Source organism: Bos taurus, chromosome 10 (genome assembly GCF_002263795.3).
Source record: "Bos taurus isolate L1 Dominette 01449 registration number 42190680 breed Hereford chromosome 10, ARS-UCD2.0, whole genome shotgun sequence".
Taxonomy (NCBI): domain Eukaryota; kingdom Metazoa; phylum Chordata; class Mammalia; order Artiodactyla; family Bovidae; genus Bos; species Bos taurus.
Window position 1 is genome coordinate 27,488,660 of NC_037337.1, and position 13,720 is coordinate 27,502,379.

The following is a 13,720-nucleotide window of genomic DNA, read 5'->3' on the forward strand; positions in this document are numbered from 1 at the left end:
AATGACTAGTTTTGCTTTAATCAGGAATTTTCTAGGATATTTCAAGCAAAATAGCTTAGGAACACAATGCTTAAATAGGAATGCAAGTGTGGCCATAAGATCAGTGTCTTGGAAAATCAAGAAAATGAAAGGTAGAAAGTTTAACTGAAAACACAGGAGAGCTATGATGCGTAAATTGCATTCAGCTGGCAAAGTGCTGGATGTGGAAAATATTATTTTTACTTGGAGAAGAGCCAGGGGATAGATGAAAAGGTGGTTATAACAGATGGTATTCTGCTCTTTGTTATTCCACAGACTGAGAAATGATGGCTAGGGAGAACAGCACTGAGGTGACAGAATTCATCCTACTTGGTCTGACCCAGTCTCAAGATGTTCAGCTCCTGGTCTTCACACTAGTCTTAATTTTCTACCTCATCATCCTCCCTGGAAATTTCCTCATCATCCTCACCATCAGGTCAGACCCCAGTCTCACGGCCCCCCTCTACTTCTTCCTGGGCAACCTGGCCTTCCTGGATGCATCCTACTCCTTCATTGTGGCTCCCAGGATGCTGGTGGACTTCCTCTCTGAGAAGAAGGTGATCTCCTACAAAGGCTGCATCACTCAGCTCTTCTTCTTGCACTTCCTTGGGGCAGGGGAGATGTTCCTTCTTGTCGTGATGGCCTTTGACCGCTACATTGCCATCTGTCGTCCTTTGCACTATTCGACTGTCATGAACCCTAGAGCCTGCTATGCCTTGCTGTTGGCTCTGTGGCTTGGGGGATTTACTCATTCCATTGTTCAAGTGGCTCTTATTATCCACTTGCCCTTCTGTGGTCCAAACCGACTGGACAACTTCTTCTGCGACGTGCCACAGGTCATCAAGCTGGCCTGCGCTGACACCTTTGTGGTGGAGCTCCTGATGGTCTCCAACAGTGGCCTGCTCACCCTGCTGTGCTTTCTGGGCCTTCTGGCCTCCTATGCAGTCATCCTCTGCCGTGTAAAGGGGCACTCCTCTGCAGGGAAGAGCAAGGCTCTGTCCACATGCACCACACACATTATCATCGTGTTTCTCATGTTTGGACCTGCCATCTTCATCTACACCCGCCCCTTCAGAGCCTTCCCAGCTGACAAAGTGGTTTCTCTCTTTCACACCGTAATCTTTCCTTTGATGAACCCTGTGATTTATACCCTTCGCAATCAGGAAATAAAAGCTTCCATGAGGAAGTTGTTGAGTCATCACATGGTTTGCTGAATGCAATGGAAAGACTGGAAAACCAAGGAGGGGAGTAAATTCATTTGGAATTAAGTAAGTTATTTATTCATTAACGCAATGAATCAATCAATCATTTAGCACATAATGTATTTATTAAACACTTTCAGGTTTCAGGCATTATTCTAAGTAGATGAATGGGACAGGTAAGATTCCAGACCTGCTGGCACTATATTTGAGTGGATAAAGACAGGTTATACTATTAAACTGAAAAAAAGACACAATGTCTGAAAGAGATAATACTCTGAAGCTAATTAAAAATAATGTCATGTTAGAGTTTGACTGAGAGATGGTAGTTACTTTATTTTTGGTTGTTAAGCAAGATATTGAGTGGTATTTAGCTGATATCCAGATGATTTAAAAGAAACAACCATGCAATAACCATGGGGACTGAATATTCTAGTCAGAGAGGAGGACTAATACAAGGACACAAAGATCTTATAAGCTTGATACATTTGAAAATCATAAAGAAAAATAGACTAGCTGTAGCATAGTTAGTGTGAAAGTGGCAGAAATTGAAGCTAGAGAGATTGGTATAAGAAAATCACATATTTTAAGTGATAAAAAGATGCTCAATCTATTCAAATTGCAAAGAGAGGCCAAAAAAAATATTAAGTAAAAGAGTGACTAATGTTTCCTATTTGATTTAAAGCAGGATTCTCAAGATTCTATAAAGGGTTTTGCATAGTAAAATATCATTAAGTACAAAGTATTATGCTGTTACATAATTTTAATGGACACTTAAAGATGTAGTTATTTATTCCTAATTTGGTGGAGTGAAGTAAAGAAAGCTGTTATATCCTATGGAAAATGGTCATGAAAGAGTTTAACTTCATATTTCAAAGTTTTAGAAAGTTTTGTGGTTATTCATAATGGTTATTTTTTAAATCTTAGAAAGGAATTTGAGTTCACGAAAAAATCTTTTCACTTAACGCAATAATGATAGATATTTGGTATATCAGTCACTATTTGGTTACAGATAACTAAACTTTTCTGGTTATTTTTTAAATAAGGTAATATAAGGCATTAGGTGCTTACAAAATCATGGAAAATGCTGTAAAGGTATATTTTGGTATGGTACTCAGTGATAATCCCAAAACATTGCCAACCAATTGCTATATAAAACAAGTTACTGTCCTCATAGCAATTATAAAGCTGGGGGATATAGAAGCAGATTATCAACTATGTTGATACATGTAAAAATAAGTACACACTAAAAACTGACTTTATAAAAAATAGTAGCTATCTCATGGGACTTATATATATGACATGTATAAATGCAGGACAATAATGAAAAATGAAAGATCACTTATATTTAATGATATTAATATTGATATGGTTAGATTAAAATTTGTTTTCCTGCCAGATGTTTTGTATTACTCTATTTTTTCTGCTTTCTTTTGGTTTAATTGAAAAAGGCAAAAGAAATGAGGGCTTCCCTGGCAGCTCAGATGGTAAAGAATCTTCCTGCAATGTGGGAAAATGCGTTCGATCCCTGAGACTTCCATGGACAGAGGAGCCTGGGGCCTGGAGGGCTACTGTCCCTGGGGTTGCAAAGAGTCAGACTGAGTTACTACCACACACACACATACAAGGAAATGAATTCTCTCCTATAGCTTACAGAAAGAAATGCAACTCTGCCAACACAACTGCATCAGACTTCTGACCTAAAAATTGTAAGATAATAAATTATGGCTATTTTAAGGCACTAAGTTTGTGGTAGTTTTTATAGCGGCAGGAGTAAACCAGCACATCACATTTTAATTAAACAATAACATATTAGTATACTTTTCTTTTTCCGTCCTTTTACTTTTAATCTATGTACCTTTATTTTAATGATGTCTTCTTGTCTATAACATATATTTTATCCAATATGACAATCTCTGTGTTTAATTTGGTTATTAAGCCATTTGTTGGACTGTGAAGAAAGCAGAGCGCCGAAGAATTGATGCTTTTGAACTGTGGTGTTGGAGAAGACTCTTGAGAGTCCCTTGGACTGCAAGGAGATCCAACCAGTCCATCCTAAAGGAGATCAATCCTGGGTGGTTTTTTTTTTTTTTAATTTTATTTTATTTTTAAACTTTACATAATTGTATTAGTCTTGCCAAATATCGAAATGAATCTGCCACAGGGATACCTGTGTTCCCCATCCTGAACCTTCCTCCCTCCTCCCTCCCCATACCCTCCCTCTGGATCGTCCCAGTGCACCAGCCCCAAGCATCCAGTATTGTGCATCGAACCTGGACTGGGGACTCGTTTCATACATGATATTATACATGTTTCAATGCCATTCTCCCAAATCTCCCCACCCTCTCCCTATCCCACAGAGTCCATAAGACTGATCTATACATCAGTGTCTCTTTTGCTGTCTCATACACAGGGTTATTGTTACCATCTTTCTAAATTCCATATATATGCATTAGTATACTGTATTGGTGTTTTTCTTTCTGGCTTGCTTCACTCTGTATAATAGGTTCCAGTTTCATCCACCTCATTAGAACTGATTCAAATGTATTCTTTTTAATGGCTGAGTAATACTCCATTGTGTATATGTACTACAGCTTTCTTATCCATTCAGAATGGGAGAAAATAATAGCAAATGAAGCAACTGACAAACAACTAATCTCAAAAATATACAGGAAACTCCTACAGCTCAACTCCAGAAAAATAAAGGACCCAATCAAAAAATGGGCCAAAGAACTAAATAGACATTTCTCCAAAGAAGACATACAGAGGGCTAACAAACACATGAAAAGATGCTCAACATCACTCATTATCAGAGAAATGCAAATCAAAACCACAATGAGGTACCATTTCACGCCAGTCAGAATGGCTGTGATCCAAAAGTCTACAAGCAATAAATGCTGGAGAGGGTGTGGAGAAAAGGGAACTCTCTTACACTGTTGGTGGGAATGCAAACTAGTACAGCCACTATGGAAAACAGTATGGAGATTCCTTAAAAAACTGGACATAGAACTGCCTTATGATCCAGCAATCCCACTGCTGGGCATACACACTCAGGAAACCAGAATGGAAAGAGACATGTGTACCCCAATGTTCATCGCAGCACTGTTTATAATAGCCAGGACATGGAAGCAACTTAGATGTCCATCAGCAGATGAATGGATAAGAAAGCTGTGGTACATATACACTGGGTGTTCTTTGGAAAGAAAAATGCTAAAGCTGAAACTCCAGGACTTTGGCCGCCACCTACTGCGAAGAGTTGACTCATTGGAAAAGACTCTGATGCTGGGAGGGATTGGGGGCAGGAGGAGAGTTGGGCAATAGAGAATGAGATGGCTGGATGGCATCACCGACTCGATGGACATGAGTTCAGGTGAACTCTGGGAGTTGGTGTGGACAGGGAGGCCTGGCGTGCTGCAATTCATGGGGTCGCAAAGAGTCAGACACGACTGAGTGACTGGACTGAACTGAACTGAACTGAAGCCATTTACATATATCATGATTATAGGTACAATTTGGTTAAAACTGACAAAACATTCTATTTTATATTTGTTTCACCCATTTTTTCTGATTTTGTCCTTTCTGTTTTGGGGGAAATATTTAAGTATTTTCTATTATTAATTTATATTTATTCATGTTAATAATGTTGACTTACTTATCTTTTTCCTGTGGTTTTTAGTGGTTATTTAGGGTTATAAATATATACTGTACATATTTTCATTGTAAAATTTTGAAATTATGTATTTCTGTGTGCCATATAAGAAAGTTACAGCAGTATACTTCCATTTACCTCCTCGCAGCTTTTATATTTGTGTTGTATATTCAATGTCTATTATTTTCTTACTGAGCTAATACATTCAATAACACATTATTATTACTTTTGCTTTGCAAAATTATTTACTTTTTAAAGAGACATATAATAAAAATTATCTTCTATTCTCTCCATGTTTTAGTCCTATTGGTAATTTTAAGCGCACTAATCTTTTTTCTGCAATGTCATCTCTGTCATTAATACCATTCAATGCATTTTCATTTCACAAATAGAATAGTTCAATCCCATGTTTCAATTTGGACTTTTTTAATATCCTCCATGACTCAACCATTTATACTGTAGTACTACTGCTTCTCTTGATGACCAAGGTAAATTACTCTTTATAAGGCTGTGGCACCTTTCCTTGCCTTTGAGTCTTTGGGAAAGGAAAATGTAGTTACTGAGTAGCAGCAATAAGTTGAAGTTAAGAGAAATCTTAATGCATCTTCTGGTGAAAGCATGTCCCAGAGCTTCCAGAACTACAGAGTCTAAAGTTGTGGGGGGAAAATATACAAATTCTACAGATTCTTCCTATAGGGGAACTTAGGACAAAATGACTTATAATAATAACTGGTTAAGAGTGTATATTAGAGAATGCTATCCCAAAACAGCGGGATGCAATATAAAAATGGATGGTTCAAATATGATAACAAAAAAAAAAAAAAAATGGGATAGCAAATGATTATTCTAATGTTCTACCAGCCAGCACAGTACCTTCTCTGTTATGCAGTAAATGATAAGGTCAGTATATAATCTGCTTATTGGTCGACTCTTGAATCTCTTTTGCTGAAAACTAAGCTTAACATATCATAATAAAACTCTTCTTACATTGAACATTTCATGTGTCCTCAAGAGTAATGATGGTCAAAGGTTCTTATCATCCCAGTCATTGTGCCACTTGAGTAATCAAATTAATTCTGTTTAAAATATTTATTAACATTATTTAACTATAAATATTTACAGTGTTTCATGTTAGCATTAAAACAAACACTTTTCCAAATTAGACCTGAGAAAACATAGGGTTCAGTTCAGTTCAGTTGCTCAGTCATGTCCGACTCTTTGCAACCCCATGAACCTCAGCATGCCAGGCCTCCGTGTCCATCACCAACTCCCGGAGTTTACCCAAGCTCATGTCCATTCAATCAGTGATGCCATCCAACCATCTCATCCTCTGTCGCCTCTTTTCCTCCTGCCCTCAATCTTTCCCAGCATCAGGGTCTTTTCAAATGAGTCAGCTCTTCGCATCAGGTGGGCAAAGTATTGGAGTTTCAGCTTCAACATCAGTCCTTCCAATGAACACCCAGGACTGATCACATTTAGGATGGACTGGTTGGATCTCCTTGCTGTCCACGGGACTCTCAAGAGTTGTCTCCAACACCACAGTTCAAAAGCATCAATTCTTTGGCGTTCAGCTTTCTTCACAGTCCAACTCTCACATCCATACATGACCACTGGAAAAACCATAGCCTTGACTAGATGAACCTTTGTTGACAAAGTAATGTGTCTGCTTTTTAATATGCTGTCTACGTTGGTCATAACTTTCCTTCCAAGGAGTAAGCGTCTTTTAATTTCATGGCTACAATCACCATCTGCAGTGATTTTGGAGCCCAGAAAAATAAAGTCAGCCACTGTTTCCACTGTTTCCTCATCTATTTGCCATGAAATTATGGGACTGGATGCCAAGATCTTAGTTTTCTGAATGTTGAATTTTAAGCCAACTTCTTTCACTCTCCTCTTTCGCTTTCATCAAGAGGCTCTTTAGATCTTCCTCACTTTCTACCATAAAGGTGGTGTCATCTGCATATCTGAGGTTATTGATATTTCTCCCCACAATCTTGATTCCAGCTTGTGCTTCTTCCAGCCCAGGGTATCTCATGATGTACTCTGCATATAAGTTAAATGAGCAGGGTGACAATATACAGCCTTGACATACTCCTTTTCCTATTTGGAACCAGTCTGTTGTTCCATGTCCAGTTCTACCTGTTGCTTTCTGACCTGCACACAGGTTTCTCAAGAGGCAGATCAAGTGGTCTGGTATTCCCATCCCTTTCAGTATTTTCCACAGTTTATTGTGATCCACACAGTCAAAGGCTTTGGCATAGTCAATAAAGCAGACTAGATGTTTTTCTGGAACTCTCTTGCTTTTTCTATGATCCAGCGGATGTTGGCAATTTGATCTCTGGTTCCTCTGCCTTTTCTAAAACCAGCTTGAACATCTGGAAGTTCACGGTTCAAGTATTGCTGAAGCCTGGCATGGAGAATTTTGAGCATTACTTTACTAGCGTGTGAGATGACTGCAATTGTGCGATAGTTTGAACATTCTTTGGCATTGCCTTTCTTTAGGTTTAATGAAAACTGACTTTTTCCAGTCTTGTGGCCACTGCTGCGTTTTCCAAATTTGCTGGCATACTGAGTGCAGAACTTTCACAGCATCATCTTTCAGGATTTGAAATAGCTCAACTGGAATTCCATCACCTCCACTAGCTTTGTTCATAGTGCTTCCTAAGGCCCACTTGACTTCACATTCCAGGATGTCTGGCTCTAGGTGAGTGATCACACCATCGTGATTATCTGGGTCATGAAGATATCTTTTTCCAGCTTTTCTGTGTATTCTTGTCACCTCTTCTTAATGTCTTCTGCTTCTGTTAGGTCCATACCATTTCTGTCTTTTATCGAGCCTATCTTTGCATGATATGATCCCTTGGTATCTCTAATTTTCTTGAAGAAATCTCTAGTCTTTCCCATTCTATTGTTTTCCTGTATTTATTTGCATTGATTGCTAAGGAAGGCTTTCTTATCTCTCTTTGCTGTTCTTTGGAACTCTGCATTCGGATGCTTATATCTTTTCTTTTCTCCTTTGCTTTTCGCTTCTCTTCTTTTCACAGCTATTTGTAAGGCCTCCTCATACAGCCATTTTGCCTTTTTGTATTTCTTTTTCTTGGGGATGGTCTTGATCTCTGTCTCCTGTTCAATGTCACGAACCTCCATCCATAGTTCATCTGGCACTCTGTCTATTATATCTAGTCCCTTAAATCTATTTCTCAATTTTACTGTATAATCATAAGGGATTTGATTTAGGTCATACCTGAATGGTCTAGTGGTTTCCCCCACTTTCTTCAATTTAAGTCTGAATTTGGCAATAAGGAGTTCATGATCTGAGCCACAGATCTAAAGCTTCTGGTCTTGTTTTTGCTGACTCTATAGAGCTTCTCCATCTTTGGCTGAAAAAAATATAATCAGTCTGATTTTGGTGTTGGCCATCTGGCAATGTCCATGTGTAGATTCTTCCCTTGTGTTGTTGGAAGAGGGTGTTTGCTATGACTACTGTGTTCTCTTGGCAAAACTCTAATAGCCTTTGCCCTGCTTCACTCTGTACTCCAAGGGCAAATTTGCTTGTTACTCCAGGTGTTTCTTGACTTCCTACTTTTGCATTCCAGTCCCCTATAATGAAATGGATATCTTTGTGGGGTGTTAATTCTAGAAGGTCTTGTAAATCTTCATAGAACCGTTCAACTCCAGCTTCTTCAGCATTACTGGTCAGGGCATAGACTTGGATTATATAGGGTTAGCAAGAGGCAAAGAGCATAACTTTTTGGTGAGTCAGCCCTTATAGGGAATTTCAACCAAGTAGTCACATGATAATATTGCTTTATTTCATGCCATTTACCAATTCTAATTACAAGGGAGGCTGTACAATGTCTGTAAATGAATTCAGGTATCCATTACAAATGAAGAACAGGAGAAGGCCACACAGCAGGTAATAGCAGTCTCTGCTACATGTTCTACGATCATGGCTAAACTAGACACTAGTGAGGAGAATAGTCGAGTTGGGATTGACCTTGGTTACTGAGATGCAGCTTTTTATAGAGTTTGAGGCTTCATGGAGGTACATAGGCATCTAATCCCAAGAAAATGAGGTGTCATTATCAAGAAAAAAGAAAGTCATGGTTGGGAAGCTAACAAGTTTTGCCTATAGCAGTTATTGTCACTGTTACTCACTATTGCTAGAAAATTTTAGTTAACAAGATAAGTAATAGAAAAAATATTACTGTGTGGAGATCATTTTATCATTAACCTAATACAAAGAAGAAAAAGTAGTAGAAAAACTATTAGAAATGAGATGTCAGCAATGATACCATTTACCAGCTATATATGTAAAACAAAAACAGTAGCAGTAAGATCAATCATGTTAGGGGAAAACCCAATATTAAGTGTAGCACTCAAGTGCAAAATTAGATTTAACAAAAATATGTTACCAAAAATGTGTTGAAACAACAAATATGACAAAATTTTGCTGTGTCATGATAGTAAATATTTAAAGGGATGTATGAATTTCCTAGAATACTCAATTTTGTAATTCTCTTAATTTTTTCTACATTTTATAAGTTTAATATTGTGATATCAAAATGACTAGAACTTGTTTTAATTTAATTTTATTTTTTAATTTTATTTTATTTTTAAACTTTACATAATTGTATTAGTTTTGCCAAATATCAAAATGAATCCGCCACAGGCATACATGTGTTCCCCATCCTGAACCCTCCTCCTTCCTCCCTCCCCACACCATCCCTCTGGGTCGTCCCAGTGCACCAGCCCCAAGCATCCAGTATCGCGCATCGAACCTGGACTGGCAACTCGTTTCTTACATGATATTCTACATGTTTCAATGTCACTCTCCCAAATCTTCCCACCCTCTCCCTCTCCCACAGAGTCCATAAGACTGTTCTATACATCAGTGTCTCTTTTGCTGTCTCGTACACCAGGTTATTGTTACCATCTTTCTAAATTCCATATATATGCATTAGTATACTGTATTGGTGTTTTTCCTTCTGGCTTACTTCACTCTGTATAATAGGCTCCAGTTTCATCCACCTCATTAGAACTGATTCAAATGTATTCTTTTTAATGGCTGAGTAATACTCCATTGTGTATATGTACCACAGCTTGCTTATCCATTCATCTGCTGATGGACATCTAGGTTGCTTCCATGTCCTGGCTATTATAAACAGTGCTGCGATGAACATTGGGGTACACATGTCTCTTTCCCTTCTGGTTTCCTCAGTGTGTATGCCCAGCAGTGGGATTGCTGGATCTGCAAACTAGTACAGCCACTATGGAGAACAGTGTGGAGATTCCTTAAAAAACTGTTTTAATTTTAGAAAATAAATCAATTTAATTTAGAATAAAAATATATAAAAACATACAAGAACCCTTTGAATGAATAAAGCAATGAGAAAGGACATGCTCTTTCTGACACTAAAATATACCATCAAACATAAAGAGTAAAAATAAAGTGTGTAGGATGTCCTCAAAAGTTAACAGCCAAGACAAGGAAGAAAATGAGCAGACCTGAAAAAGAACCTGATCCATCTAAAAATGTGCTAGGTTATAAAAAAAAAAGCATAGCAAATTGTTAGTGAAGTAATTATTTCATTGGAATGATGGAAAATTTCCTCATATCATTTCTCAAAAACTTTCAACAGATTTGAGTTTAAATGTGCCATTTTAAACCTTATAAAATTTACAGTTAAAGTCACCTAGAACATATATATATTTGCCTAAATATAACATTTCTTAATGCTTTTTTTAGAAATTAAACTACAACAAAAGAAAAAAATATATACAAAAATCCCACAATTCACAACTAGTGACAACTTCAAAACCCCCTTGAAAATCTATTGTAGCCTTTAAAGAATTGTCTATTTGAGAACTGAAAAATGGTGTCTCAATTTCTGTAATGGCAAAAGTCTCTTTTAACAATCCAAGTTACTTTTTACTGCCAGTCTCTGAGGACTCTGAAACAATCAAGTGAGTTTTCTCCTTTATACCTCCTATTAAGGGATACATTTATATATTGAGCAGTTTGAAGTCCAGAGCAGAAAATAAAGTCACTGGATAATAACTGAGCATTCAGGATTTCATAGTGATGTTACTTCTAAAGTACAAGTGCAACTGGTAGGTTACATAATCCTGATGTGTTACTCTACCTATATATCACATCTATCAAGTTAGTTCATTTATGATATAAATGTGTATATAAATGATAAAATTCAAATGCCAAAATAATAACTGAGGTGAGGTTGAAGAGTGAAATTGCACTGGAAAAAAAAAAAACAACAACATATTTTTGTATAAGTGGAAAAAATATAAAAATCACTCTAATCATGTTTACTTGAAATTAAGGCAGCAATCCAGGCCAAAGAAATTGTTCTTAGAGAAAGGGGTATGTTTTCAAGATATTTTAATTGTTTGGCTACCCTGATCAGATTAAATGACTTTATTCTTTGAGCTACTACATAATATAGATGAATTTGAATATTTGTTTCTAGGGATGCAATTATTTTTAAAGGGAGATAGATAACAAAACTGTAAGGATAAAATGCCTGATTCATGGCTTGGACAATCATAGAGTTCCAACACATACAAAATATTGATGCTTTCATTACAGTTGTTCAGAATTATGGAGAGGAACATATGACAAACTATCCAGTGACAGCAGTCTGAAAATGGCCATATATTTAAACAAGCATAGTTTTTCCAGTGGTCATGTATGGATGTAGAGTTGGACTATAAAGAAAGCTGAGTGCCGAAGAATTGATGCTTTTGAACTGTGGTGTTGGAGAAGACTCTTGAGAGTCCTTGGACTGCAAGGAGATCCAACCAGTCCATCCTATAGAAGATCAGTCCTGGGTGTGCATTGGAAGGACTGATATTGAAGCTGAAACTCCAATAATTTGGCCACCTGATATGAAGAGCTGACTTATTTGAAAAGGCCCTGATGCTGGGAGAGTTTGAGTGCAGGAGGAGAAGTGGACGACAGAAGATGAGATGGCTGGATGGCATCACCGATTTGATGGACGTGAGTCTGAGTGAACTCCGGGAGTTGGTGATGGACAGGGAGGCCTGGCGTTCTGAGGTTCATGGGGTCGCAAAGAGTCAGACACGACTGAGCAAGTGAACTGAATTGAACTGAACGGAGTTTGTAAAAAAAAAAAAAAAAAAAGAAGAAGAATCACCCTGTCTAGGATGTGATGTTTGCCAAGTCAATGAGCACCTTCAAATCTACTTATTTGCATACTTCAGAAAAACACATAAGACACAGTGGCTATAGCTTAGATAAAATCATTGTCTTGCACTAAAAGTACAAAGCACAAAGAAGGAATGATGATTCACATATCAAAGATTTCCATTTTCTATCTGACTACCATATGAAAGAAAGAAGTTTCTATACTACTCTGAGTATGGTGTCAAACATAATGGTTAGAGTATGGCCACTTATTAAATGTGTGTCTTACTGATATTAATCTTACATACCTAAGTGCATATAATGTTCATTATGGTCACCTGGATATACTGTGTCTCTAAAAACTATACTGTTTGATTAACAGGTTGAAGGTACACAAATAATCAAATGTTTCCTATTTTATTCTCACATTTTGGCATTAGGTCTGACTCTAGGCTCTGAAGAAGGCAATAGAAGCACTAGACATGATCATTGAGCCTGTAATTAAACTTGAAAGAAAGGGCTAAAATGATAAACAGGGGAGGCAGTGAAAGAAGTGAATTTATGTAGATGAAATATTGATTTTTCCTTTTATATGTATTTTTAAAAATAATTTAGCTTAGCAGAGTCCACCTCAGTCAGTACCACAATATCTATGACTTCTGTCTCTCCTTGACAAAGTTAAAGCTTAAAGGAACCTTAAGGAAAATCAATGAGAGGAAACAGGTCCAAAGGTGAGAAGCAACTATCCAAAGATGCTATTCTGTTCAAACAGTTCATCATACTTTTAGTTTGTTTGTTCAGATGCACAAGGGTAAACCATTCAGTCACCCTGCTCCTTACATCTCTTTGAGTGAAAAGTTGAACAGGACTACCTTGGTTACATCACTAGCTCATGGTCTTAACAGTATTTTTGGTATTTCTACACACTCATTGTATTTATGAAAATATGTGAGTTAAAAAGCAAATATCAGATAAAAATGGTCATGGATTTTGCAACACTTGCCTGCTAATGCAGGAGATGCAATTGATATCCCTGGGTCAGAAAGATCCTCTGGAGGAAGGCAAAGCAACCCACCCCAGTATTCTTGCCTGGCAGGCTACCGTCCACAGGGTCGCAGAGAGTTGAACACAAACCAAGTGACAGCATGCAGCATGCAGGGTAAGAAAGCACAGATGGAATAAACTTATTTACATAGCCACATAGGGAAGATGTAGGAAAATAGGTGAAATGAGTATCTGCACTTTTGAGAGTTAATCTGGTGTTTCAGTTGTAAATGAATAGGGTTTGATCTCAGTAAACTATGGAGCTGTCTCAATACCTAACTTTCTATCAACAATACATGTCTTTAATCAATCTACTTCAGGAAGCATAATACACATAATGTGATTTGGGCAATAATTTTTTATTTATTTTATAGTGTTATTTACTATCTTCATAATGTTTATGGGATGAGTAGTCTAGTAGTGATGAATTCTCTTTCATTTCTGATTTTGCTAAATTGCATCTTCTCTTTTCTTCTTAGCCTATTTAGAGTATCATTGCTTTAATTCATTTTTTTTTAAACAACCAGGTCTTGGTTTCACTGGTTTCCTTTGTTATCTTTCTCTGAATTCCACATTTAATTTTTGCTAAAATTTTTGTTATTTTCTTCATGTTGCTTTAGGCTTGAATTGGTCTTCATAATATCT

The 13,720-nt window shown here is 37.2% G+C and overlaps 1 protein-coding gene across 1 annotated transcript; it reads left to right on the forward strand.

The window, feature by feature from the left end:
* The first annotated feature begins 302 nt into the window (after positions 1-302).
* On the forward strand, positions 303-1,232 carry OR4N5 (olfactory receptor family 4 subfamily N member 5). The gene has a single exon (NM_001389756.1). It carries the CDS (start codon positions 303-305, stop codon positions 1,230-1,232), a length of 930 nt encoding a protein of 309 aa, NP_001376685.1.
* The last annotated feature ends 12,488 nt before the right edge of the window (positions 1,233-13,720 follow it).